This window comes from Carcharodon carcharias, chromosome 2 (genome assembly GCF_017639515.1).
Source record: "Carcharodon carcharias isolate sCarCar2 chromosome 2, sCarCar2.pri, whole genome shotgun sequence".
NCBI lineage: Eukaryota > Metazoa > Chordata > Chondrichthyes > Lamniformes > Lamnidae > Carcharodon > Carcharodon carcharias.
Window position 1 is genome coordinate 132,667,715 of NC_054468.1, and position 26,002 is coordinate 132,693,716.

General features: G+C 41.2%; 1 protein-coding gene across 1 annotated transcript in view; it reads left to right on the forward strand.

Moving 5' to 3' along the window:
* pygb (phosphorylase, glycogen; brain) overlaps positions 1-26,002 on the forward strand; it is a 116,438-nt gene that overhangs the window by 48,027 nt on the left and 42,409 nt on the right. Inside the window, exons 8-12 of the mRNA XM_041214438.1 lie at positions 427-570; positions 14,110-14,202; positions 16,013-16,159; positions 21,681-21,844; positions 25,135-25,249. Of these exons, the coding sequence (XP_041070372.1) occupies positions 427-570; positions 14,110-14,202; positions 16,013-16,159; positions 21,681-21,844; positions 25,135-25,249 (663 nt within the window). The remainder of the gene's footprint in view (positions 1-426; positions 571-14,109; positions 14,203-16,012; positions 16,160-21,680; positions 21,845-25,134; positions 25,250-26,002) is intronic.

A 26,002-nucleotide genomic window follows, 5' to 3' on the forward strand; every position in this document is an offset into this window, starting at 1 on the left:
TAAGGACAACAAAAGAAAATTGGAAATGCAAGAGGAACTTTTATTTTAACCAAAAGGATGGTAATTATGTGGAACAAATTACTGGTGTGAGAGGTGGGACAAAAATTTTTATGGATTTCAAGAAGCAACTGGACATGCTCTTGTCAATGAGTGGGATTCAGGTTTACTAGAAATGAGCCAGGTGAATAGCTAGATGGACCAAAGGTTGTTGTCTTCCTCTTCTGCTTAAAATGCTTATTATGTAATATGTGAAGGTGACACAGTGCAATCGCCTCCTCTTAAATGAATCACACCCCACTCCCCTCCCCTCCCCCACTTACCAAATGATTGGGCCCATGCAGTACAGTGGGACTACATTGCTGTTTTAGTACGTTTGCCTTAAGTTTGTTGTTGGCCCTGTGACAGAAATATCATCATACTATTTAGTTCTTTGAAGGTAAGGAGCTCCGTCTAAAGCAAGAATACTTTGTGGTAGCCGCCTCACTCCAGGACATTATCCGTCGCTTCAAGTCTTCAAAGTTTGGCTGTCGGGATCCAGTCCGAACTTCGTTTGAAACATTCCCAGACAAGGTAAGCTTACCCAAGGATGATGCATTATCAGAAATCACGTGGAATATAATTGAATATACTGTGCAGTACATCACCATCAACATCCTGGGAGTTGCCATTAACCAGAAATTTAACTGGACCAGCTACATTAATACTGTGGCCACAAAAGCAGGTCAGGCAGGGCAATACTGTACTGTGTAACTCATCTCTTGACTACCCAAAACATTTCCACTACAAGGCACAAGTCAGGAATTCTCTCTTAATTGCTTGGGTGAGTGCAGATTAAAACAGCACTCAAGAAGCTCAGCACCACCCAAGGCAAAGCACAAAGAGAAATTGGCTCCCTATGCACCCGCAGCACACCATGGCTGTTATGTATACCATCTACAAGATGCCCTAAGTAGCTCATCTAAGCTTCTTCAACAGCACCTTTTAAATCTGTGACCTCTAACACGGAGAAGGACAAGGGCCGTGAGCATTTGAGAACACCACCCCCAATCTGCACATCATCTTGACTTGGACACATATCATGAGTTCTGAAGAAGCGTCATATCGGACTCTTAACTTTGTTTCTCTCTCCAGATGCTGCCAGACCTGCTGAGTATTTCCCACACGCTTCCTCCTTTTATTTCAGATTTCTAGCATCCCCAGTATTTTGCTCTTATCACTGTTTGCTAGATCAAAATCTTAGAACTTTCTATCTAACAGCACTGTAGGAGTACATTTACCACAAGGACTGTAGCAGTTTAAGAAGGGGCTCATCACCCCCTTCTGAAGCACAACTTGGGATGTGCAATAAATACTGGCCTTACAGCCACATCCTCATGCACAGAATGAATACGTTCATAAAAAAAACCACAGTACTATTATGAAGAAAAGCAGGGGAATTCCCCCCCCACCCCCAGCAATATTTATTCCTCGATCAACATCACTGAAATAGATCATCTGATCGTTATCACATTGCTGTTTGTGGCATCTTGCTCTGTGCAAATTGGCTCCTGCATTTCTCACATTACAACTGTCACTACACTTGAAAGTACTTACTTGACTCCAAAAGCACTTGGTATGTTGTAGGGACATAAAAGATGCTATAGAAATGCAAGTTTTTTTTTGGTAAATATACGCTTCAAAAGCCACCAATGTTTCCAATAGACATAGAATGGTTACAGCGTAGGAGGCATGACAAGGTAGATATAGATAGGACCTGTCTGGTGAGTCAAGAGCCAGGGGACACAGTCTCAGAATAAGGGGCAGACCATTTAAAACACAAATGAGGAATTTCTTCACTCAGAGGATGGTGAATCTTGGAATTTTCTACCCTAGAGGGCTGTGGAAGCTAAATCATTTGAGCATTTTCAAGACAGAAATCAATGGATACCATGGGATATGGGATAACAAAGGAAAGTGGCGCTGAGGTAGCTGATTAGCCATGATCTAATTGAATGGCGGATCAGGCTTGATGGGCCAAATGGCCTACTCCTGTTCCTATGTCCATTGGGCTGTGGAGCCCATGTTGGCTCTCTGCAAGAGAAATGTAGATAGCCTGACCCCTCTACCATTTCATGTTGCCCAACATTTTTTCCTTTTCAAGTGCTTATCCAATTCTCTTTTGAAAGCTATGATTGAATATGCTTCCACCACCTTTTCAGGCAATAGATTCCAGATCGTAACAACTCAGTGTTGGTAAAAAAATTCCCTCTGTATAGCCTTCGATTCCTTTGCCAATCATTTTAATTCTGTGTCCATTTCTCAACATGTCCACCACTGGGAACAGTTTCTCCCTGTCTACTTTGTCTAGACCCCTCACAATTCTGAACACCTATCCGATGTCTTCTCAGCATTTTCTTTTCAAATGAATAACCCCAACTTATCCAGTCTATCCACGTAACTGAAGTCCCTTATCCCTGGAACCATTCTTGTAAATCTTCTCCAAACCCTCAAAGTATTCACATACTTCCTAGAATGCAAAGCCCAGAATTGGACACAACGCTCCATTTGAGGCTGAACCATTGTTTTACAAAGGTTCATCATAATTTCCTTGTTTTTAACGCTCTGTGTCTCTATTTATAAAGCCCAGCATCCAGTATGCCTTTTTAACCACTTTCTCAACCTATAGATCATGGATGGGCAGCTTGGACTTGCTGCTTGCAATTTTTGCGCCAAGTAAGAACTTGGAACACTTCATATGTCTTGGGGGACCACATATGTAGGAAGTGTTTCCAGTTGATTGAGCATGAGTTCAGGATTTCTGAACTTGGTGGGCACCTGGAGGATGAGAGTTCTCTGGATTGTATGTTCCAGGAGGTCACCATACTGCAGGCAGTGTGTGTTCAGGATAGTAGATGGATTACCATCCAGAAGAGTAGGAAGAGACAGGAAGTGCAGGAATCTTTTGGGGTGTGTGCCACACTCAAACCAGTACTCAGCATTGCAGACTGCTGGGAGTGATGATACCTTGAAGTTTTGTGGTCCAGCCCATGATAGCAATGGGCAATGGATTCCACAAGGGGAAACAGCATAGAACGAGATGCAGTTGTTATATGCAATTTCATAGTTAGGGGGATTGATGGACACTTCTGTAACTGTCATCGAGTCCTGCATGGTCTGTTGCCTCCCCACTGCCAAAGTAAAGGACTTCACAGAAAGGGTGCAAGATATTTTTCAGGGGAGTGAGTGAGCCAGAAGTTGTGGTGCATGTCAGTCCTGCTGACATAGAGAGGGAAGGTATTGAGGCTCTGCGGTCAGATTTTCAGGAGTTGGGGAGGAAGTTGTGGAGGTCTTGTGGTGCAGTTGTTAGCATTCCTGCCTCTGAACCAAAAATCCTGGATTCAAAACCTGCCCCAGCACTTGATGGCCAAGGAAGGTGCATTCATAACGCAACCAAATATGTTGACTATCAATCTGCAAATCCTCCCAATGCACGCTAATGGCAGGCAGTAAAAGCGGGAGCAATTCTTGGTCATCTGTGTGATGGAAAGGACACTGGAGCCTCCACCATTCTAGTACATGCATGTTGCCACAGCAGCTCTGACTTCCTAATTGAACTGTAACACACCACCAGCAGGGAGGATGTTTAAAAAGTAGGACCTTGAAGGCAGTAATCTCTGGATTACTCCCAACTCTTAACAACTCTTTGACCTTTTGTTTATGACATCTTTTGCCATTTCTCCTTTGCCTCCACCTATTGCCGGCCTTTTTTCCAGCTTCACTGGTTCCACCCCCCTTAATCTGTATATATTTCACCACATCTCTAACTCCCTTTAGATCTGAAGAAGAGTCATACGGACTCAATGTTTTTTTTTAAAGTTACAGCACAGAAGGAGGCTGATCGGCCCATCTTGTCCATGCCAGCCCAAGGACAGCCAGGTGCCCTTTCTAATCCTACCTTCCTGCACCCGACCCATAGCCCTACAGTTTACAGCACTTAAGGTGCAAATCCAGGTACTTTTTTAAAGGAGTTTAGAGTTGCTGCCTCTACCAGCAACTTGGGCAGCAAATTCCAGACACCCACTACCCTCTGCCTGAAAAAGTTCTTCCTCGTGTCCCCCCTACACCTTCTGCCACTTATCTTGAATCTATGTCCTGTGGTGCTAGAACTCTCCACCAAGGGAAACAATTTTATCCTGTCCACTATCAATTCCCCTCAATTTTGTACACCTCAATCAAGTCACCTCTCAGCCTTCTTTGTTCTAAGGAAAATAACCCCAACCTATCCAATCTCACCTCGTAGCTACACTTTTCTAACCCTGGCAACATTCTGTAAACCTCCTCTGCACTCTCTCCAGAGCTATTATATCCTTCCTGTAATGTGACCAGAACTGTACACAATACTCCAGTTGTGGCCTCACCAGTGTTTTATACAATTCCAACTTTATATCCTTACTTTTATATTCCTTACCCTTGCCATTGAAGGAGAGCATTCCGTATGCCTTCTTTACAACCTTGTCTACTTGAACTGCTGCCTTCAGGGACCTGTGTACTTGTATGCCAAGATCTCTCACTTCATCTGCCCCTCTTAGTATATTCCCATTTATTGTGTAATCCCTGTAACTGTTTGACCTCCCTAAATGTATGACCTCACACTTCGCTATGTTAAAATCCATCTGCCACTTTACTGCCCACTCCACCAACCCATCTATATTGTTTTGGAGATTATGACTATCCACTACTTGGCCAATCTTTGTGTCATCTGCAAATTTCCCAATTGTGCCCATGTCCAAATCATTAATATATAAAACAAACAGCAAGGGTCTCAACACCAGACCCTGTGGAGCACCACTTGAGACAACTTTCCATTCACAAGGGCATCCATCGACCATTACCCTTTGTTTCCTGTTACAAAGCCAACCTTTTATCCAGTTTGCCACATTACGCTGAATACATGGGCTTTTACTTTCCTGATCAATCTGTCATGTGAGACCTTGCCAAATGCCTTGCTAAAATCCATTTACACAACATCCACTACACTACCTTCATCAGCCCTTCTTGTCTCTTCCTCAAAGAATTCAATCAAATTTGTGAGGCAAGACCTTCCTTTAATAAATCCATGCTGACCATCCCTGACTAGTCCATGCCTTTCCATATGACAGTTAATCCTAACACTCGGGATTGATTCTACTAAATTGCTCACCACCAATGTAAGACTAACTAACTGGCCTATAATTGTTTGGCATTTCCTTTGATCCTTTTTAAACAATGGAACTTTGTTTGCATTTCTCCAGTCCTCCGGTACCTCCCCTGTATCTAGTGAAGATAGGAAAATCATCCTCAGAGCATCTGCTATCTCCTCCCTGACTTCCTTCAGCAGCCTCAGAAACAATCCATCTGGCCCTGGTGACTTATCAACTTTCAAGGGTTTCAACCCTTCGAGTACTTCCTCTCTCTTTACGACCATCCTATCCAATATCTCGCAGTGTTCCTCCTGGACTACTATATCTACATGCACTCTTTCCTTTGTAAACATGGAGACAAAATATTCATTCAAAACCCTTCCCACAGCCTCTGCATCTACACACAAGTTTCCATCTTCATCTCTGATAGGTCCCACTTTTTCCTTAACTAACCTATTAGTATTAATGTATTGGTAAAACATATTTGGGTTATCTTTAACTTTACTTGCTAAGCTTTTCTCATGTCCTCTCTTTGACTTCCTTGTTTCCTTTTTTACTTTGTCCCTACATTTCCTTTATTCATCTAGGCTATCTGCAGTATTTATTTCATTGTGCCTATCGTGCGTTTACTTTTTCTGTTTGATCTTCCCCTGTATTCCTCTAGACAACCAGGGGGGTCTAGATTTGGCAGTACCACTCTGATTTTTCGTAGGGTACATGTCTACTTTGTACAATTAGGATCTTGCTTTTTAGTGCTTTGCACTGGTTTTCCATTGTTTTATCCTCCAGCAGTGCTGTCCAGTCCACCTCAGCCAAGTCCCTTCTCATTTCTGCAAAATTTGCCTTCCCCCAGTTCAAGACTTTTATTCCTGCCTTATCTCTGTCCTTTACCATGGTAATGCTTAATCTAACTGAATTGTGATCACTGTCACCAACTAGCACTTCACTCACTTGCTCTTCTTCGTTCCCCAAGACTAGGTCTAGAATTGCATCTCCTCTCATTGGGTTTGTCACTAATTGGTTGAAAAAATTTTCCTAGACACACTGCATGAATTTTTTTCTCTTAGTGCCCCTTATATTGTTTGAATCCCAGTTGATATTAGGATAATTGAAGTCTCCTACTATTATTGCCAAGAGGGCAAGAACAAGAGGTTCTCACAAGCAGAAATTTGCCTACATATTTGTTCTTCTATCTCCCTTTTTGGGGATCTGTAGTATACTCCCAGTAGTGTGACTGCCCCTTTTTCAATCCATAAAGCCTCTTTTGTTAACCCACTTAGTATATCATCCCTTCTCACAACTGGAATTGATTCTTTAGCCATTAGTGCTACCCCCCCCTCCCCCCCCCCCCATCTCCTACTCTATCGTGTCGGAAAACTGTATAACCAGGGATATTAAGTTGCCAGTTTTGTCCCTCCTTTAGCCAGGTCTCCGTTATAGCAATGACATCCTGCTGCCATGTGTCTACCTGTGCCCTTAACTCATCTATCTTGTTTGTAATACGCCTTGCATTGAGGTAAAAACCGTTTAACCCCGTCAATTTCCCTTGCTGGACACTTTGTAAATTTTGCTTCTCCTGTAACTCCATGTCTATCACAACGTCCCTAGCTAATGTTCTACCTCCATTTTTCTGATCTGAATATGACCTATCTGATCCTACTCCGGGGACCCCATCCCCCTGCCACACTAGTTTAAATACTCCCCAAGAGAACTACCAAAAGCCCCCACAAGGACACTGGTCCCAGCTCTGCCTGGGTGCAGCCCGTCCAGTTTGTACAGGTCCCACCTTCCCCAGAACCGGTCTCAGTGCCTCAATAATCTGAATCCCTCCCAGCTACACCATCTCTCCAGCCATGTGTTCATTTGGTCTATCCTCTTATTCTTGCTCTTGCTAGCACGTGGAACTGGGAGTAATCCTGAGATTACTACATTTGAGGTTCTGCATTTTAATTTATCTCCTAACTTCCTGTACTGAGCTTGCAGGTCCTCATCCTTTAGTTTACCTATGTCATTGGTACCAATGTGTACCACGACCACTGGCTGATTCAGAACTCTTTGAAGTATTTTCTCCTCATCTCAGTTCCAAATAATTGGCCCCTTATCCTGAGACTGTGCCCCCATGTTTTAGATTCCCCAACCAGCGAAAACAATCTACCCTATCGAGCCCCATCAGAATCTTGTACACTTCAATAAGGTCGCCTCTCACCCTTCTAAACCCCAGAGAAAATAGACCCAATTTGCTCAGCTTCTCATCATAGGACTGCCCCCCTCATCCCAGGGACCAATTTAGTGAACCTTCCAATATACATATATCATAAATATGGAGACCAAAACTACACACCGTATTCCAGATGTGGTCTCATCAAAACCATGTACAACTCTAGTAAGACTTGCTCATTCTTCTACTCCAAATCCCTTGCAATAAAGGCCAAAAATAAGACTGGCAAAATTAGAATATGAGAATAGAATGGCAGTTAAGATCAAAAGAAAACAAAAAATCTGCTACCAGCCGGTAGTCAGAGGCAGGTTTGGCACTTTTAGGGATAAAGAAGGCTTCTATGCTTAGAGGTGCAGGGCAAGGCTAAGAATACTTAGTAAACACTGATACAAAATGTTATGGCAGGCGGATGGTAAATGTCAAGCTTCTCAATTCCCCGAGGGAAACTTGAAGCTGCTGCCACAACTATTTGCAATTTGTATTTATTTTGAGATGTGGGCTTTGAATTCAGTAAAAAGAAACCACCAACGCTTAATGGTTTTTTACAAAACTAAATTAAACCCTTATTAATAAAAAAAAATTATTTTAAGCACCTACATAGGTTTTCAAATTACTACTATGATAACTCCTAGCTCCCCTAGTTAATCTAACTTCCCAGTTCACCACCGTTAAGGCAACAGTAAAACACAGATTTAAACAGACCCAGGCAAAGCACACACCCTAGACAGTCGAATTCAAAGTGAATTTTTCCTCAGCTTCTGTTTCTTGTAGACAGTAACTTGAGATTTTTCACACTTGTGTTAGATCTTAAAAATGCCTTCCCTTGCACACAACCTTCTCTCCTTTATACATATTTTTTTCCCTTTGAATGCAATTCCCATTGTTTTACTATGTCATTGGGCTTTACCTCTCTAATAGTAAAAATCTATCATAGTACCAATTTTACCAGTAATCTTTGGGAAAAATAAACACACTGTTTCTTAACTTCTCCTGACTAGGTGAAATATTTCACCCCTCTTTTGAATTCAGACTACTCTAGTTTATTTAAAAATACAAATGCTCCTTTTACACCTAACGTTCTAAAACTTCACCCATGTTTACCTATTTAGCATTTCAAATCTAGCTTCTCTTACATCAGAGCCTTCAGACCAGCTGTCTCTAATTTGGTTAAGTCCCACACACACATACATAGACACAGACCCCATTATTACTCCACAAAAAATTCCAAATAACATTATGAAAATTATTATAGCTTCCTGACAGAAGTATTATTGATGAAGAGGATGCTGGCAAAATATCAAGAGAAGCAAAGTGGTAGAGGTAATGGATGGGGCGAAAATTGATAAGCAAGATGTACAGGAAAGGCTGCTTTATGTTAGAGTGGAATCACCTGATCCGGATGGTTTGCATTCAAGGAAGTGGGTGTGCAGATAGCAGAAGGGCTTGCCATAATCTTCCCTAGATATGGGGGAGGTGCCAGATGCTCGGAAGAGTGGCAAAAGTGACATCCTTATTCAAGAAAGTGTTTAGAAATGTTCTTAACTTCAGGCCAGTCAGCTTAACATCAGTGATGGATAAGGTTTTAGAAACGTTAATTAAATTTTAAAAAAACATGTACTTGGAGGGTTTCGAAATCAAGAGCCAGCACACATTTGTAAAAGGCTGATTGTGCTTGACAAGTTTAATTGAATTTTTTGATGAAGTAACAGAAGGTTGATGAAGGGAATTCAGTGGATGTTGTCTATATGAATTCTAAGAAAGCATTTGACGAACAACTACATAAAAGGCTGGTTAAGAAAACTTGAGTCATGGAATAGGAGAGTCCATGCCTGCTTGGATTAAAAAAATGACTTGACAGAAAACAATGAATCATGGTAAATGGCTGATTTTTCAGACTGGAGAATGGCAGATAGTGGTATGTCCCAAAATTCAGAGCTAGGCCCACTGCTCTTTTGATAAATATACATGATTTGGATACTGAAAGACAGAATAAGATTTCAAAATATGCTAATGATGCCAAACTTGGAGGTTTGGCAAATGATAAGAATGATAACAATTACCTGCAAGGGGACAGAGATAGACGAGCAGAATGGCCAGATAAGCAGCAAATGGAATTTTGTACAGAGAACTATGAGGTGATGTATTTTGGCAGAAGGGATAGGGAGAGGCAATGTAGACTTAATGGCACAATTCTAAAGAGTGGTTCATTGAATTATAGAATATTTACAGCACAGAAGGAGGTTGTTTGGTCTGTCACGTCTATGCAGGCTCTCTGTAAGAGCTACCGAGGTAATCCCATGCCCTTGCCTTTTCCTCACAGCCCTGTTTTTTTTTCAATATCTCTTCAGACCCTTATCCAATTCATTAACATAGATCTTTGAAGGTGGAAGGACTTATTGAGAGATTCATTAGCAAAGCATATGGAATCTTAGGCTTCATAAATAGAAGTCCTGTGCACAAAAACAGGGTAGTTATGCTGAACCGTTTATGAAGCTTTGGTAAGACTACAACAGGAGTAATGCTTCCTGTTCTGGTCACCACGCCTTAGGAGGGATGTGAGGGTCGTGAAGAGAGTACAGAGGAGATTTACCGCAATGATTTTGGGGATGAGGGATTTTAGCTCCAAGGTTAGATTGAAGAAGCCGGAGTTGTTAGTGGAACAAAGGAGTTTGAGGGGAGATTTGATAGAGTTTTACAAGATTATGACAGGTTTACATAAAGTAGACAAAAGCTGTTCTCTTAGCTGACTATACAAGGACAAGGAACATCAATTTCAGGTTCTGGGCAAGAAATACAGGGGGAATGTGTGGAAGAACTTTTTTACACAGTGAGTGTCAATGACCTAGAACACTTTGCTTATCAGGGTTGTGGCAGCAGAGATGATCAATGACCGATGTCAAAAGAAAATTGGATGCGCGCTTGAGGGAAATAGACTTGCAAGGCTATGGGGATAGAACAGGGGATGGAAGTGACTGGATTGCTCTCGTGAGCCGGGATGGACTTGATGGATGAAATGAATGACTTCAGTGCCATTATGGCTCAATGATTGTGCTATCTGCTTCGCAGTTTCTTCTCTGACCCCCTTTGTCTTTCCACTTGTCTGTCTCTCTTCCTTTTCTGTGACTTGTCTCTTTCATTCTCTTGCTTTTCCTCATCCTAGTCAGTGAAGCTGGCTTTATTCCTGACAAAAAAAAAAGCTGCACTGGTGTAGTGACGATTCAGCAGGATAAACAAAATGCATAAATAATTGTTTTGACGCCACAGTTGACAGACTGTGAATGCTAATGGGGCTGATGCTGTGCCAAGTAGGAAGGGCAGGTTAAATTAATGTGAGTTATGAGAAGTGTGCTTGCATTTGGCAGCAAGGTTATGGAATCATAGAAGGGTTGAATCATAGAAGGGTTGAATCATAGAAGGGTTGAATCATAGAAGGGTTGCAGCACAGAAGGAGATCATTCGGTCTGTCTCGTCTGTGCTGTCTCTCTGTAAGAGCAACTTAGAACATAAGAAATAGGAGTAGAAGTAGGCCATTCGGCTGCCCTGCCATTCAATAAGATCATGGCTGCTCTGCCCCAGGCTTCATAACCCTTTCGTGCCAGCTCCTCATAACCCTTAACTCCCCGATATTTCAAAGATCTATCTACTTCCTCTTTAAATACTTTCAGTGATCTAGCCTCCACAACTGTCTGGGGTAGAGAATCCCAGACATTCACTGCCCTTTGGGAGAAAAAATTCCTTTGCATCTCAGTCTTAAATGAGTGTCCCCTTATTCTGTAACTATGTCCCCTAGTTTGAGATTCCCCCACTTGTGGAAACACCTTCTCAACATCTACCCTGTCAAGCCCCCTCAGAATCTTGTACATTTGAATAAGATCACCCCTCATTCTTCTAAATTGTAATGAATAAAGGCCTAACCTGTTTAGCCGTTCTTGATGAGTCAACCCCTTCATCCCAGAAGTCAGCCCAGTGAATCTCTTTTGAATGCCAGTATATCCTTTCTTAAATACGGGGACCGAACCTCTACACACTACTGCAGGTGTGGCCTCACCAATGCCCTGTACAGTCGTAACAAGATACCCCTATTTTTAAACTCCTACCCCCTAGCAATACAGGCCAAAATTCAATTTGTCGTCTTAATTACTTGCTGCACATGCATGCTAACTTTGTTTTATACGCAAGAACACCCAGATCCCTCTGTGCTTCACTTTTTAGAATCTCTCTGTTTAAATAATAATTTGCGTTTTGATTCTTCCTCTCAATTTCCTACATTAAACTCCATCTGCAAAGTTTTTGCCCACTGACTCAACCTGTCTATATTCCCTTGCAGATTTCTTATGTCCTCATCACAACATGCCCTTCCACCTTTGTCGTCAGCAAGTCTGGATGCATTACAGTCTGCCCCCTCCTCCAAGTCATTTAATAGATATAGTAAATAATTGAGGCCCTAGGACTGATCCTTGTGGCACTCCACTAGTTACATCTTTCCAACCTGAAAAAGACCTATTAACCCCAACTCTGTTTTCTCTGTGTTAACCAATCCTCAATCCATGCTAATACACTACCCCTAAAACTGCGAGCTCCTATCTTGTGCAATAACATTTTTATGTGGCACCTTATCAAATGCCTTCTGGAAATCCAAATACACTACATCTACCAGTTCCTCTTTATCAACGCTGTTTGTTATATCCTCAAAGAACTCTAGCTCTGCAGCCACTTCCTTTAAAACCCTTGGATGCAGGCCATCAGGTCCTGGCAATTTGTCTGCCTCTAGTCCCATTAGTTTGTCAAATACTTTGTCCCTCGTGATAGAGACTGTTACAAGAGCTTTCCTCCCATTAACTCCTCGCTTATCTGATATCTTTGGGATGTTTATAGTGTCCTCCTCCATGAAGACCGTTGCAAAATATTGTTTTAAATTATCTGCCATTTCCTTGATCCCCATTATCAATTCTCCAGTCTCATTCTCCAAGGGTCCCATGCTCACTTTAGTCACTCTTTTTTTATATACCCATAGAAGCTCTTGCTGTTTGTTTTTATATTTCTTGCTAATTTACTTTCATAATCAGCTTTCTTCCTCTTTATTAGTTTTTTAGTCATCCGCTGCTGATTCCTAAGAAAGAAATTCCTAATCCTCTGGCCTACCATTAGTTTTTGCCACTTTGTATGCCTTATTTTTTGATTGGATATTCTCCTTGACCACCTTTGTTAACCATGGGTGGTTCATTCTTCTCATCGAGTCCTTAATGAGTCCCATTTGTCTGTCTTTTCCCTATAGCCCTGCAATGGTTTTCTCTTCAGATAATTGTTCAATTCTTTTTTGATAGCCATGATTGTGTTTGTTTCCTCCTCCACTTTCAGACAGAGCACTCCAGATCCTTACCTAACCACTTGCAGTGTAAACAAAAGTTTTTCCTCCTGTCACCATTTCTTCTTTTGCCAATCACCTTAAATCAGTGCATTCTAGTTCTCAATCTTTCTGCCAATAGCAACAGTTTCTCTTGTCCTTATCAACTTTGCCCAGACTTCTCATGATTTTTAGCATTTCTATCTAATCTCCTCTTAATTTTTTCTTCTCCAAGGAGAACAGTCCCAGCTTCTTCAATCTACCCATGTAACTGAAGCTCCTTATTCCTGCAGCCATTCTTGTGAATCTTTTCTACATCTTATCCAATGCTTTCACTTCCTTTCTAAAACCTGTTGCCCAGAATTGGACACAGTACTCCAGTTGAGGCTGAACCAGTGTTTGTACAGGCTTATCATAACTTTTTTGCTTTTGTTACTTTATGCCCCTACTTATAAAGCCCAGGAATCTAGTATGCATTGTTAAATGCTTTCCCAGCCAGCCCTGCTTTCTTCTGTAATTTGTGCATGTGTACTGCTCCCGCCCACCCCCGTTCCTCTGCACCCTCTTTAGAATTGTACTCTTTATTTTATATTACCTCTCTTTCTTCTTACCAAAGTGAAACACTTCAGGATGTAAAAGGTATTCTGTTCACAGCAGCAAGGCATATTCCATGATGGAGATGGCTCGTGCAGTAATATAAAAGAAGACTCTTGCTTTTATATAGCACCTTTCATGACCCCAGGCTGTCTCAGGGTGCTTCAAAATGTAGTACTTTTTGAAGCGAGGCTACTGTCGTAACGTAGGAGACATGGAAACCAATTTGCGCACAGCAAGTTCCCACAAACCTCGATAGGATGACGACCAGATGAACTGTTTTCTTTAATGATGTTGAATAAATTTTGACTAGAACATCGGGGAAAGCGGCTCTGCTCTTAAAAATAGCATCAAGGGATCTTTTCATCCACCTGAGAGGATTAATGTCTCTGAAAGGTAACATTTCTGACATTGAAGAACTTCCCTAGTACACCACTGAGAATGGCAGCACAGGTTACATGTTCAAGTCTCTGGAGTGGGTCTTGAAACTACAGCCTTCTGAATCAGAGGCAAATATGGTGCCTACCACTGAGCCACAGGGTAATACTAAAATGATTTGCATACAAGTAGAGGAAGTAAAACTGCCAACTTACAAGTGAGAGAATGAACACTCACCCTATTTTCCAATTAATGGACTGACCTGGGGTCAAACTTGGAATGACGAATTGCATTTATGAACTGTGTGTGGGGAGTTGCTCAGAGTCTTTGTACTCCTCCCCCTTCACTCTTCAGTGAGCCTGATGATCTTATTGATTCATTAAAAGGTATTAAGGTTGATGTTCCTTTGTTCACAGGTCGCCATTCAGCTCAATGACACCCATCCTGCCCTGGCCATTCCCGAGCTGATGCGAATCCTAGTAGATGTGGAGAAGCTGGATTGGGAAAAGGTATAGGTTTGACAAGTAATTTCTATTTCTAATATTCAAATAAATAAACGCCATCCTTGGCACTTTATAACAAAAGCAACATACATTTATATACTCTCTTTAATGTAGTAAAATATCCAAATATGCTTCAAAGGAACATTATCAAAAACAAATATTAGGACAGGTAACCAAAGCAGCTTGGTCATAGAGAGGTTTCATGAGTTACAAGTTTCATTTAGTTTGAGATGCTGACTGTCCATCCTATAGAATCTCTAATTAATGTTCTGTTCAGGAATCTTAAAAGCAAAATTTAGTTTCTGTGAGTGAATATTTACTTGTTGGACCTGGTCTGGCTGTGACCTAGCCTATTGTGCATGGGATTTCCAGCAATCTGTTCTGACAGATGCCTATCCTGAGCCCACATCAGGGAGGCTGCCTTTCAGTTGTGCTTTTGCATCAAAGGCCTTCCTAGCTTAAGCAGCTAGTTTTTGACCAGTAAAACCCAATTGGTTCACTAACGTTCTTACCCAGCCTGGCCTACATCTGACTCCAATTCCACACCAGTGTGGTACACTCTTAACTATCCCTTGAAGTGGCCTAGCAACCACTCAGTTGTGTAAAACTTTATCAGGGCATCCAGAGATTGTATAATTAAAAGGCAGCCACTCCAAACAAAAGGCTTAAATTCAATTTCAGATGAAAATGCAGCTGCCATCGATAACATACAGTCGTTAGAGATGATTAAGAGCATTTGTTCTTGTTTGGGAAGGGAGAAGAGACGTTAACCACACAGTGAGGAAGCATGGCACCGCATTATGTGGTTGACGCAATTTGTGCCACCCTTTTTTTCGGACAAGTGCCTTTAATTGAATTGAGAGGGGAAGAGGGAAAATAATCCAGTAACCATTTGTTTCAAAACTTTTTTGGTTTGAGAAGTCTGTTCCAGTGTTGTTTGTCTCTAACCTACAATAGGTTCTCACTCATTCGTTCTTGGGATCCAAACATCACTGGCAAGGCTGTCAATTATTGCCCATTTCTTGTATCCTTGAAAAATTGGTGGTGAGCCTTCATCTTAAGCTGCTACTGTCTGGGTTGGATAGTGCTTGGATGGCTAGCTAGGCAATTTGAGAGGGCACTTAAGAATCAAGCACATTGATGTGGGATTAAGAGTCATATATAAGCTGGTCTGGGTAAGGACAGCTGGTTTCCTTCCCTAATAGGACATTAGTGAACCAATGTGTTTTACTGGCCTTAAACCGCTGCTTAAAGCAAGTAAGCCAGGCGAATGATTCTGAAATGATACAACTTAACTACAGATGTGATTTTATACTCCTAATTATGCTCACAAGTGCAGGTTCCACTCAATCATTTGTGATCACCTGTTTCTGCCAGTGGTCACCAACTGGATAGAGGGTGCTGCTAATTCTCCCTTTTTTGTTTAAAAAGGATAACTTAGGACTGGAGTCTATTAAGTGGGAATGGCCAGATGATTGTCTGAAGTATCACTTAAAATAAGACCACCGAGTGTGCACATAGACCATCTAGTTATACCAACCACACGGTGCTACCTGAGGCTCTGGAACGCTGGCCAGTTCACATGTTCTAAAACCATCCTGGTATTCACATGGTTGACTAACCATAGCAATCAATCTCTATCAGTTAGTCTACAGCATACCCAGACATGAGATGAAGAAAATCCCAGTGGTGGAGAGCTTTTGGAATCATAGGACCAAACTTATCTGAATCACCAAAGCATTTACACTTATCACATATTGTGTCTCAAATTACTTATACTGTATGATATTTTCCCCCTTTTTTTACCTCTTCAAAGGCATGGGATATAACCAAACGAACGTGCGCTTATACCAACCACACGGTGCTACCTGAGGCTCTGGAACGCTGGCCAGTTCACATGTTCGAGCATCTTCTGCCGAGACATTTGCAAATCATCTATGCAATCAACCAGCAACATTTAGACGTAAGAAATAGTAAAACAATTTCCACATAGTCTTCTTCATTTTCCCTTGCTTCCCTCACAGCTCTTTATTTCACTCAGTTTTCCATAGCCTGGGATGAGAGGCTGAGTAAATTGGGCCTTTATTCTCTGGAGCTTAGAAGAATGAGAAATATTCTAATTGAAACATACAAGATTCTGAAGGGGCTTGAGAGGGTAGGTACTGACAGGTTGTTTCCCAGACTGGGGAATCAAGAACGAGGGGACACAATTTCAGGATAAGGGGACGATCATTCAGGATTAAGATGAGAATTTTCTTCTACTCAGAGGCTTGCGAATCTTTAGAATTCTCTATTGTTGAGGGTTGTGGATGCTCCATTGTTGAATACACTTAAGGCTGGAATAGACAGATTTTTGATAAGGAATTAAGGCATATGGAGAGGGGGCAGGAAAGTGAAGTGAACTCCAAGATCAACAATTGTTGTATTGAATGGCAGAGCAAGCTTCTTGGGCTGTGTGGCCTTCTCCTCCTACCTCTTGTGTTCTTCTGTCCTTCGCATTTTCAGGCTTATAAAATCCAGGCTTGGCTTCACCTGATTATTGGCTTCCTGACTTATTTACTCCCTTCAACCTTGGAAGTATTCTACACGATGGGCCTTGAGGAACAGGATTAAGCAATTCAACCCCTCAAATCTGTTCCGCTATTTTTATTTGTGGTTAGGAAGAGAGTCCCAGGTTCTCAAATTTTTTTTAAATAAACAATGAGAAGGATGAAATCATTTGGATTCACAAAGCTTTATGCAGACTCAATTTGAGGAGGGCTCATAGAAATTTATTTTCTAAAAACACTCCAATTCAACAGTGCATCTGTAGTGGAGGAAACGTGGCAGCTGGAGCTATCATTTGCCTTAAAATTGTTACATATGTTCGTATCATGAACATATCTAATAGGAACATTAGAAAAGGAATATGCCTCACAGCCTGAAGCTATTCTGCCATTCAGTAAACCAACACTGGAGAGGATCCAGAAGAGTCTAAAGCATTGTTTCAAGACAGAAGGGAGGAATTGAATGGAGTGCTCTCCTTTGGCTGAGGTTTGAGATGGTGTGTCTGCTCCCCAACCCTAACAAAAGACTACAAAAGAGGCTATTGACAAGGGTCTGAGAGCTTCCAGCTTGTCCTTTGATGGCACAGACAGGAGATTGTTCTGATCTAATTCAGTGAGTCACACACTGGCTTTGCACCCCACCCAATGTTACTTGCCATTGAGTTCAATGAAGAGTTTATTTGAAGCTGGTGTAAAATCAGTCCTACAGCTGATCCAGTCCATTTTCCGATAGGCAGATTAGGTTAAACTTAAGTTTGATGAAGCTTCCAAGTTCAACATGAGACAGAAATTCAACATTATACTCTGCATCGGAGAACATGTGGCAAATGCAACTGTCAATCACCTTATAATTGCATGCATTCATCATGAATTTAATAATAACAAGAGCATTCCTTGAGCCCTGTTCTGCCATTCAGTTAGATGATGACTGATTTATCCTTAATTCCATTTACTCACCTTGGTTCCTTAACCCTTAATTCCCTTACCCAACAGAAATCCATCAATCTCAGTCTTGAAATTTTTAATTGACCTATCCTCGACAGCTTTTTGGGGGAGAGAATTCAAAATTTCCACTACCCTCTCATGCAATCATAGAACAGTACAGCATAGAGGAGGTCATTTGGACCATTGAGTCTGTGTCACGCTGTTGAAGAGAAGTTCAGTTAGTCGCACTTTGCCACTCTTTCCCTATATCCCTGCAATTCTTTCCTTTTCATGTTTTTCCCCTTTGAAGGCTATTATTAAATATGTATGAGGCAGTATATTCCAAACCTTAACCACTCATCGCACAAAATGCTTTTCCTCAGCCCCTCATTTTACCAATCATCTTAAATCTGTGCCCTCTGGCTATCAACCCTACAGCTATTGAGAACAATTAATCTTTATTTACTCTATCTTAACCATTCATACATTTAAACACACCTCTGCCCTAAAGAGAACAACTTCATCTTCTCCAATCTATATACAATAACCCCTCATTCCTGGAACCATCCTAGTAAGCCTCTTCTATACTCCTTCCAAAGCCTTCACGCCCTTCCTAAAGCATGATGCCCAGAATTGGACACAGTACTCATGCTTGGACCGGCATAGTGTTTTGCATAAGATTAGTGTAACTTCCTCGCTTTTGTACTCTTGCTTCTACTAATAAAACTCAGGATCCCATAATTTTTATTAACTGCTTTGTTATCCTGTCCTGCCACCTTCAACATTTTGTGCAGAAGCACCCCCTTTAAAATGGTTCCACTTAGAATGCAGAGATAATACATGTATTCTGCCAAAATTTATCACTTGCATTGAATTTCATCTGTCATGTATCCACTATTCCAGCAACCTGTCTGTGTCTTTTTGAACTCTTACAATCTTCCTCAATGTTTGCCACATTTCCAAATTTTGTCATCTACAAGTTTTGAAATTGTCATGTACCCCCAGGATCAAGTGATTCATGTATCTCAAAAACAGCAGTGATCCCAGTACTGAACCATGGGCAATATCATTGTATACCTCCCCACAGTCCGAAAAGCATTCTTTCACCACAACGCTGCTTTCTATTCCTTAGCTAATTTTCCTCAGCCAAATTTGTATCCAAGCTGCTGTTGTATCTTTTATCTCATGGGTTTCAATTTTGCTAGAAGTTCTTATACACAACATTAACTGCACTATCCTCATCCACTGTTGCCACACCCAAAAACCTCAATCACTTTCGTCAAGCACCATTTGCCCATACCAAATCTATGCTGGCTCTCCTATATCAGTCCATTCTTGTCCAAGAGGCTGACAATTTTCTTCTGGAATATCAATTCTAAAAACTTCCCCACACCAGTATTAAACCTATGATTGGCAGGTTTATCCTCCAGTCTTTTGACATAAGCCCCATCTCAAAGGAAGATTGGAATGTTGTAGCCAGCACCTTTGCAATCTCTGCCCTTCCCTCAATCAGTTGACCTATCTACTTGTAAGTGCTGCCAGTCTTTTGGGTACAGCCTTTTTTTATTTTTATCTCATCCAGTAGCCTGGCAACCACCTCATTTGCCATAGCTTTGGTAATGTCCTCATTCTTGGTAAGCACTGATGTAATGTTTTCATTCAGTACCTCGGCCACGCCCTCTGCCTCCACCAATAGATCTCTATTTTGGTCTTTAACTTGCACCATTGCTTCTCCTGCAAGCAGATTAACAGTAAAGGGCTGTCACAGGCTTTTGGATTCCCTTTTATGTTACGTATTGTCTTTGCCCTTTTATTTCCTTTTTTACTTCTACTTTGCACTTTTTATATTCAACCTGATTCTCCCTTTTATTATTAAGCTGGTATCTGTCATGCACCTACGTTTTCTGCTTCATTCTACTGCTTACCTTTTATTGTCTTTCCTTTTCCCCTTGTAGGAGTTTACCTAGACTATACCTGAACTATCTTCTTTAAAGGCCACCCATTGCTCCATTACATTTCTGCCTGCCTGTCTTTTGATTCCAATTTACTCTGGCTGGATCCCTCCTCCGTTTTCTGATGGTAGTGGACTTCCTCCAGTTACCTATTTTAAAAATTTGATGCTTGTCCTTCTCCATCACTAAAGATATTATGATATTCCTCAGGTTCTTCCGCTCCCTTTAACGCCATCACCACCCCATACAATACTGGGATAGTTAAAGTCTCCCACTATCATTACTCTATAGCTCTTGCATCACTCGGTAATTTTCTTACGAATTTCTCTCAGTAATTTCCCTGCAAATTTTTATGTAAAGATGTCCTTCCTAACATCACCGCTGAAAGGCCTGGCTCTAATTTTAAAGTTATGCCTCCTCTTTTGGCTCCCAGAGAAAGCAGTTTATCTATATTTGCTCTACCAAATCCTTTAATCATATTAAGCACCTCAGATTAGTTCCCTGTCCAACTAGAAGTCAAACTTGTCGATTGAGTTGACCTCTGGGCAGGGAACTTATCAGTAATGGAGTTAAAACTTTAAAGTAAATGGGAACGCAGACTTCTGGGTTTCCTGAGCTATTGCACTCCCCAACTCCTCCAAGCATTTCAAGAAGTTAAAGTTCCTCCAAGGTGACACAACTGATACTCTGGTAAGAAGGAACATATAGCAGCAGAAGCATAAACAAAGCCGAGAAGAACGCAGGGCACCCCAAGCATTAAGTCTGAAACAAATGGCTGAGAGGCCACCTTGACTGCACAGTCAGTTCATTAGCCACTCTGATCTCCTTGTGACCCCACCTCGTGCATTCAAATCTCATAGCCCAGCCTCACCATTCCACTCCCGTGATGTTACCGCAGTGATGTGATGCAGCGCATGGAAGCGCTGCTTTCTACAATTGGTTAACGGTTTAAAGTGGATTCCTTTCAGTGGAAACCCCCCCCCACACTGGGAGAGGTGAAGGGTGTTTTTATCCAGCAATTTCATATCTAAAAGGAAATGCCTTTTCAACTTGAAATAGGAAGTAGATGGGTAAATTTTAAAGTCCAAAATCAAAATGAGAACATGTAGCTTTGAAAGTACAGTAAATATTAATCAGAGAGAGAGGCGTAGGCTGATTCAGCAAGCTCTACATTCTATGTATTCTCATTACGTTTTTGGAGGACACCTTGAAATCTTCTCAGTTACCTAGGGAACTGTGATCCCCCCCAACCCTTGAGAAACATCACTAAACTAAGTGATTGGGTCATTTATGAAACAGCTGTTTGTGGGATTTTGTGTGACAGTTGTCTATTGTGTTTTTTTACATTACAACAGTAACTACACTTCAAAAGTATTTTTTGGCTGTAAGTCACTTTGAAACATCCCGTCAGGAAAAAGTGCAATATAAAGTTCCTCCTTTCCATCAGTGTTAGTGGAATGACCATTGGGCCTAAATTGCCAATCATGCAATTAAGGTGAAGATTTACTCCAGGATATGTAAGAACAGTGCTGGATGTGGATTGTCTGTTCCCACAGCTTGAGCACTAATCTAGGACTGCAGGACCCCTTCCTTGTAAAAATCGATTACATCCATATTTCAGTCACAGCTCTGTACTCTTTCCCCTTTAAACATTTGGGGGGTCGGGGGGGAAATGTAACTGTTCATAGATTTTTATAGTGAGCTCAATTAAAAATTTAATCCAGCAAGACTTGCACCCATGTTATAAACATTAGTAAGAGCAAAGTCAGACATTTGTGTCAGACCTAGTTGCCTTGCTAAAGTGGCTTCACTTCAGGTTTGGGCCTGTTTGGGTTTTTAAGTTTTTGGAGAGAAGTGGAGAACATAGTAACCAAAGGTTTAATCTTAATCTGTTGCTTGTCAGTTTAGAGGGCTCTTTTTGAGGTTGTTCTTCATCCCCATCTCAGCTATTTAGATGTCCTTCATTACAACCCATTCAGCAGTTTCATTAGGATAAAGAACTAAAAGAATCTTTTATTGTTTATTAGTTCAGGTTGACCCAAGTACTCACTCTTTGTTCTAGAACATTACTGCATTGTATCCTGATGATGTGGACCGCCTGACACGCATGTCACTGATTGAAGAGGGAGAGCCCAAGAGGATTAACATGGCGCATCTGAGCGTTGTTGGATCTCACGCTGTCAACGGGGTTGCACAAATTCACTCAGAAATTGTGAAAAATACAGTGTAAGTGGTGTCCCAGCAGTAGATAAATGGTCGCCCTTTTGTAAGGGAAGAGTTAACTTTAGTTTTTAAGTGAGTTCCTGGTCGCATTGCCTGACTGGGATCCCTCTTACTAACTGAACAGTGTTTTAGCTGATGAGGTTCAGCAGAGGCCACAAACTTGATGTTTGCTCAGCCTTGACAGCTATCATAAGTCTCTCAGCAGTGAGGAACATAGGAACATTCCACAGTCGAGCTCGTTCTACCATTCAGTTATGTTATGGTTGATCTGTATCTTGGTTCACTATCGCTTTAGTTCCCTTGGCTGTCTAAAATCTTATCACTGTCTGTTGTGGCTTCAATAGTTTTTAGACAGAGTTCCATATTTCCATAATCCTTGTGAAGAAATGCTTCCTGACTTCACCGCTGAACTGCCTAGCTCTAATTTCCAGGTTATGCCCAATTGTCCTGGTTACCACCACCACAGAAAACATTTACCCCTCTGCCGCCCTATCAAAACCTTAATCATTTTTAAACACTTCAATTAGATCACCCCTTAATTTCCTATATTCCTCATAATTTAACAATTTTAGCCCCAGCGTTATTCTGTTGAATGTACAGAACAACCTTGAAAGGCAGTTATATCTTTCCTGAAGAGTGGTGCCCAAAATTGAACAAAGTACTCTCTCTAGATGGTGTCTGCACAATGCTATACATAGCTGAAGCATAACTTCCACCCCTTAGTAATCCAGACACCTTGAGATAAAGGTTAGCATTCCATTTGTCTTGTAAATTACTTTTTGTACCTACTAATTCCAAACTAAATATTCAAAATCTCATCAAGTGTGGAGACCAATTTCTCTAGTCAGTAGAAAAGAAGTCTATCTGAGTAGGAACTATAACCAGAAAAAATCTTTCCTTCTCCTGGGATCTTTCTAAGTCTCTCACTGGATCATCTATCTAAACTTCATACTTAGTCCACTTAAAATAAATGATTAAAGTATTATATTATGACTTCCCTTTAGGGATATTTAGCCAGAATTATAAAGTGTTTTGGAGCTAAAAGGCTTCCTCTTTTTGATGCCACACCTTCTGTTTATGGAAAGGGAAGCTGTGTTCTTCTCTGAAGTATTCAGGTGCTGCAGTTGCAATTTCATTTGAATCTCTATTGTAAGCTGAAATCTTTAGTTAACTTTTTTTTTTGTTTCAAACTTTCCACTATATTTTTGATAGGTTGGCAGACCTTGTACAAAAATTGACAATGTTGCTTGTGTATTAAGAGTTTAATTCATGCATAATTGTCACACTCGAGCATTGATTTAAAGGTATGTTTTCATGAAACTATTTGAATCAAACTTTCAGCATCACTGAAGAAAAAGCCAATTTTAAGAAAAAAACTCACTCCTCTGCCAGTCTGCGACCTCTCTGCATTGTTATCTGATGATCCAATCGCAGGAGATTGTTAAAGCGCTTCTGGCACTGGACCCACGTGCACCTTGCCACGTTGTTGCTGCTGACCCTGGATGCCATCTCCTCCCAGACCTTTTTGGTGAGGTGGAGGGGGGGGGTGGGGGGTGCTCTTCCAGCCGTCCCTGGGGACAAACGTTTCTCCCCTGGCTGCCACCACCTCCAGGGGGGCACGGAGGCACTCGTCTGAAAAACACAGCACTGACTGCCCTGCCGACCTGCCGTCTCTGCCCACTGCGGCATTCATGTACACAACTTCCGTGTCGTTTGGTGGCAGCCTCCCAGGGGCTGCCGAGGCCGTACTTGAATCGGCTACCAGATCACCATTGGACCCGGTGGACATTAAGCCTCCAACCACCCCTATGCTCTCATTGAAAGGCCACATCTCACGCTGGATGGGCCTTAATTGGCCCGCCTGCATAAAATTGTGGTGTGCTGCCGATTGCGGGCGGCAGCTTCCCACCCACCCCCGCCGAGTCCGCACGTCAAGGGTAAAATTCTGCCCAATGTTCTGACTTGGACATGTATAGCCGTTCCTTCATTGTCTCCAGGTCAAAATTCTGGAACTCCCTATCTGATGGCACTGTAGCAATACCTTCACAGGGACTGCAGTGGCTCAAGAGGAAGGCTCACCAACACTTTTTCTCAAAGGCAATTAGGGATGGGCAATAAATGCCAGTCTTGCCAGTGACAGCCAAATCCCAAGAATGTGACCAAAAGCCACAGAAATGAGGGACATGGTTAAAATACTCCTGCAGTTTAGGATCAGGTGAACAAAGAAAATAAGCTGTATTTTGTACCAGGACAAGACAAATGGCCTTTCTGGTTATGTCATGTATGAATATGTGTACATATATTTGTGTGTGCATGTGTGTGTTTAAGTCTCAGCTTTTGGTGCGCCTTTAGTACAATTAGACTATTTGCAAATCAGTCTGATGCATTGGGTATATGTGAATTCAAATATAGAGCATAAAGTAAAATTTATCTCTTTTTGTGTTTTGAAGATAACATTCACAAATTTACTTTTATGAAGTAAACTTGCACTTGTTAAACACACACAAAAATTCTGTGACTTCATGGAGTGCTTTCAATTCTTGTGGCTGGTATGACACTTATTTAAATCCATTCTTAGAAATTATGGAATGAGGCTACATTGTACCGTCAATGTTAAGTTGCAGCCCTCTTTCAAATGAACTGTGGGATGATGGTTGAACAGTTGACATGAAGAATATGGCTCAGATTCTACTTGTGATAGTCCATTTAATAACTATGGTAGGAGTGAGGGTTGTTCCATGAATGAGGTATTTATGGTACTTGTTTTTTTTTTTGATATTACAATTTAATTTGGAATATCAGTGTTTTAAAAGTTATCTGCGGCAAAGTAAATTAGGAGTTAACTTTTACCATTATGTATTGTCTTCATTCCAATTTGCTTATGGTTGATTGTGGAGGAAATAACATCCAACTATATCTGAAACACCATACTGCAAATAGAAAGCAGGTTTCCAAGAGATGTAATAATACAATTGACCACTTATTGCTACAGTCTTAGTCCTAAATTTAGCACCATTTTAGCCCTACATTGAAACAGTGTTTACACTTGAAAATTACTCCCTTAGTTGTGAAGTGTTTTGGGCTGTCTTGAAGTCATGAAAGGTGCTATATAAATGCAAGTCTCTCTTTTCTCATTTTGAATAACCTACCCAAACAATCTGTCTGAAAGGGTGCAATTTACTTTTAAACATTTTATTTTATCACATATTCCGCTCTTCCAATCTGTCAAGTCAAGTTAGCATGCAAATGTGAAAATAAAACCTCTCCTTATTTTAGTCTGATTTTATTTCCAGTTTCAAGGATTTCTACGAACTTGAACCAGACAAGTTCCAGAATAAGACAAATGGGATCACTCCAAGACGTTGGCTATTGCTATGCAACCCCGGCCTTGCAGATATCATAGCTGAGGTGAGAGTGTTCTTTGACTGGCTGAGATTGGGATAATAACTCAATTAACAGTGAGTTGTTCTGAAAGGACCTTCAATGGCTGCACAGCACTGTGTTAAAAGGTTGTAGCGAATTGGAGGGGCAGAAAGATATTGGAACAAGAGAACATTTTGGTGATGTGTTCCAAATTTCTATTACCCTTTCTTTGAACAAGTATTTCCTGACATCACTCCTCAATGACCCAGCTCTAAACTTAAGGCTGTTCTGCTATGTTTTCTCTGTATCTACCCTATAGTATCCTTTCATCATGTTAAACACTTCGATTAGATTGCCCCTCAGTCTCTTATATTCAAGGGAATGTGAGTGTAGTTTATGTTGCCTGCCCTTCTAATTTAACCCGCTAAGACCCTTTTAAGTTATTCTACCAACTTAGTTTTCTGTATAAGTTGCATTTCCAGTCAAGCCTTGGAAGTTTTCTCTAAAACTAGGAATTTATTGGGAGCAATGGCAGTTCTCTGCTCTCTCAATCATTTAATGCACAGATCCTGTTACAACTGTAAATTTGCAGAGCTTAAAAGATATTGGAGCCGTTTTATGAAAATGACTGACTTTGCCTCGTGATTTTTATTTTTAAAACCGCTGTGTATTTAACCTTCCCAATACCTCCCTGCCCCTCTCTTCTTTAAGATGGTCTTGAACTTCAAAAGGACGTAGACATGTTGGTGGATTGGGCAGACAAGTGGCAGATGACGTTCAATGCAGAGAAGTGTGAGG